Genomic DNA, 3,382 nt, shown 5'->3' on the forward strand with positions numbered 1-3,382 from the left:
TCGTCGTCGAGCTCGGCCATCTTGTCCTCCAGGTCTGTGCCGCGCCAGTCGCTCCGGTCCAGGACTCGCTGCGCCGTCTTGCGGTCCTCTTCGGTGGCATCTCGGAGTCCGCCGGCATCGATCGCGATGGCCGACAGGATGAGCTCGAGAAGCTCGTGGGGCATGTGGTACTCTTCCGGCAGGGCCTCGAGCTCGTCGAGCATCTGGCGCGCGACAATGGTCGTGCAGCTCGCCACCTTTTCGAAGATGCGCGGCTCCGCATGAGGCCCGGCGCCGTTGTCCTTGTGGTGGTCAAAGATGCTCAGGAGCTTGGCATCGTGCCACTTCCTCAGCGGGACAGGGTGGTCCACAATCACAATGCCTTTGATGTCGTTTGCCAGCGTCTCCGGATCCTCAGGAAGCTCTTCGATGGTGAGCAGGTCCGAGTGGCCTGAGCTCATCTGGGAGTTGTCGAGGGCGATCTTGTTCTCGGGTCGCAGATCGAGGGCATCGGTCGGGGTCTGCAGCAGAGCAATGGCCTTGATCGGGTTCGACGTGTTGAAAGTCGAGTGCTGTAGGTGATACGCCCAGGTGAGGGCGGCAGTCATGGAGTCGAGATCGCCGCCTTCGTTGCCCTGGACAATTGTCCACTCTGAGGACCGCCCTGCTTGCCAATCGATGAGGAAGCGCCTCTTCGTCTCGCGCGACCATTTGCTGAAGTGTCCGACGCCGGTCTCTCGAGGTCCTTGTGCGGTCTGCGTCGAGTCGGGCTCGGCCATGACGTGCTGTTGCGACAAGTCTTCGAGCGGCTTGGCCTCGGCGAACAGACAGGCGCCTAGCGAAGCCCCGAGGAGGCACATCTGCGAGAGATGCATGGTGAATGATTGGATCTGCGCGAGGACAAACAGCCAGCGCCAGGTTCCGAAATTGAATGAAGGTGAGGTGTTGGGTGGTAGATGGGTGGAAGGACGGCAGCTGAGAACACGAAGTGCCCCAGTAATGAACGGGGTTGGACGCGCTTGCTTAATAAATGACGTGAGAGCTCAAGCTTAAATAGTGGAGCATTCGTTTCGGCATCCTGTGTCTTGGCGGTCATACATATAACTCTCGCAGTCCCCTCACAGCATCTCCGGCCATTGATAGGTGTGAGGATTATTCACCTACTGTAGAAGCCTACGTACGTATGCATGAGTACCTACTCAAAATGCCGCTTTAAGACAAAGTCCTCCTCGCAAAGACCGCGCAACTCCACGTTCAGGTGACACAAGATAACCGGCCTGGGCCGCTTCCTCTCCTGTACCAAAGTCCTGGTATTTGTCGAGACCTCCCGGGGAAGCGGCGGACATCAATCATACAAGGCGCGCTTGTCTGTGAACCCTATCGCAGGGCAAGTGTGCTTCTCAGGCAACGCCTCTCATCTTCTTGAGTTTTCTTGGAGGGTCTGGCGGGCCTACGCTCGGCGATCTGTCCTTCTTGAACATGCCGCTGAATCGACTCTCCCGAGGTGCTAATGGCGGGATTGGTAGCTGCTGGGACGATGAAGGGTAGTCGGGCTCAGAGGGCTCGTATGTCTCTTGTATCTGGTCCAGCGGAGGCATGGCCCCTTCCGGGTGGTGGAAACGCTGGTTCCCCGCCTCGTAACGGCCCCGTTCGAGGACGTCCTCGTTCTTCTGGACCGCTACGCTGTCGGGCTCATGGAACCGTTTGTCGATGGAGGAGTTGAACGTCCCGCGCAGGAGATCACCGGCACCCTGATAACAACGTATTATTCATCGTGGTCAAAACACAATTAGGGGAGAGGGGGTGGGGGGGGAGGCATAGGCGTACATGTACTCCGGCCGCAGCCCGCTTCAGGTTGTCGAAAGTCTTTACTGACCCTAGACCCTTTGGTGTACTGTTGCTGCCGAGCCGTGCGTTATTTCCCTGCGCCTCGTGCGGCAATGGTTGGTTTGACGGATGTGCATAGTGCTGCGGTCCTTGGTCCGACGGACTGAAGCCTTCTTGGGGCTGCATGGCGGTTGCGAGAGGCCTCGTCTGATTGGGCATACCCTCGAGAGACCGTCTGGCATTCCGTTCCGGTATCACGGGAGGTGGGTTCCTTGCCTCCACCGGGGTCATGGGCGAGGTCGGCTCTTGGGGCGGAACAAGGCCCGCTCCGGAAGCTCCTGGCATCTGTTCGTCCTGTTCTACCTGGGTAGGGGGCTCAATGCCCGTCGGCAGCTCGGTGGCTTTATCATGCGGCCGTTCGATTATGGTTTTCTCCTACACTTAGCGAACAGTCCGGGGTCATAGGAGAAGATAGGTATGGAAGGGATCACGATGTACGTACAGCGCCGTCCTGGCCAGTGATTGTCGTCGTCGTCGTCGTCGTTGTCGTCGTCGTCGTGATGGTCTGCCCCGTATTGGGGTTGCTGTGGGTTTCCCTCTTGATGGTAGGCGATGTGTACGACGTCGGGCCCCTGAGTGCTTCTTCCGTTGGGTTGGACATTGATGTTGGATTGCTTGAAGGTTCACTGCGGGACAGACCGTTGGTGCTCTTCGAGATGTCCGACGGCGATTGTGTGCCCAGAGTTGTGTCGGGCTTGCTGCTGTTCTCTGAAGAGGATCCGGCAAGCTGGCTGTCCAAACTCGAATTTGGGATCGGTTGTTCTGTGGTTTTGGCTTGGCTTCTTCCGCCCAATATGTCCATCAATCGAGATCGCCTGCCTTTGGGATCCGCTGTCGACATTGCGAACGAGATGGATCACACACTCAACACTGCTGGTATGTTCGTCCGTTGAATGGGAGTTGTTGCATCTCTGACAATGGCACCGCAAGCCATGTACAGATGGAACCTGCTTGGCTGGGCATGATCCTTGATGAGGTCATCTCCCCCAGTGCACCACTTGGCTTCGCAGGCGTTGGAGGCCACGACAGATGACGTCGCATGGCTGATCGTCATACCCCGACAAGGCTACTAGCTTTATGCACAGCACCTGTATTCCACGGCATTCGCGTGCCGACATCTCACTCTTTGTCGAGAAGGATTGGTCGTGAGCCCGTGATCTATGGGAGTGAAATACGCACTCCCCTAGGCAAGGATCACGTCTTGGCAAGAAGCCTCACCCTGTCCCTTGGAGGCTCTAAATTGAGCCTCCGCCTGCTTGTATCTATCCGTCAGATCTCCTGCGACAGGAACATCGAGCGGTTGTGTGCCGAGGCCAGAATGGCGTTTTAGGATGTGGAAGTGGTTTTCTACGCGTTGGACGCCATAACGGACTGAGCGTTGTGGTCTGATGTAACAAAAAATGAACCCATCTCAGATGTAGACTTGCTTGTATTATGAAATAAAGGTGTAACGACAAAGTAGAACTGCGTTGGAAACGTTACTGCTCATCCTAATGACCTTTCGTGTGATGGAATG

At 56.8% G+C, this 3,382-nt stretch overlaps 2 protein-coding genes across 2 annotated transcripts in view; both read right to left on the minus strand.

Annotated features, from left to right (window-relative positions):
- Window positions 1-854, minus strand: part of VDBG_00660 (endoplasmic reticulum mannosyl-oligosaccharide 1,2-alpha-mannosidase) — a gene marked incomplete at both ends in the record, with an annotated part of 3,985 nt that extends 3,131 nt beyond the window's left edge. Inside the window, one exon of the mRNA XM_003008932.1 lies at window positions 66-854. Coding sequence (XP_003008978.1) covers window positions 66-854 — 789 coding nt within the window. The remainder of the gene's footprint in view (window positions 1-65) is intronic.
- Window positions 855-1,379: 525 nt separating this feature from the next.
- Window positions 1,380-2,707, minus strand: VDBG_00661 (predicted protein; the record flags this gene model as incomplete). The annotated part of the gene is made up of 3 exons (XM_003008933.1): window positions 1,380-1,730; window positions 1,807-2,241; window positions 2,309-2,707. 3 exons carry the CDS (start codon window positions 2,705-2,707, stop codon window positions 1,380-1,382), a joined length of 1,185 nt encoding a protein of 394 aa, XP_003008979.1.
- Window positions 2,708-3,382: the final 675 nt, after the last annotated feature.

The sequence above is a fragment of the Verticillium alfalfae genome, genomic scaffold (genome assembly GCF_000150825.1).
Source record: "Verticillium alfalfae VaMs.102 supercont1.1 genomic scaffold, whole genome shotgun sequence".
Lineage (NCBI taxonomy): Eukaryota > Fungi > Ascomycota > Sordariomycetes > Glomerellales > Plectosphaerellaceae > Verticillium > Verticillium alfalfae.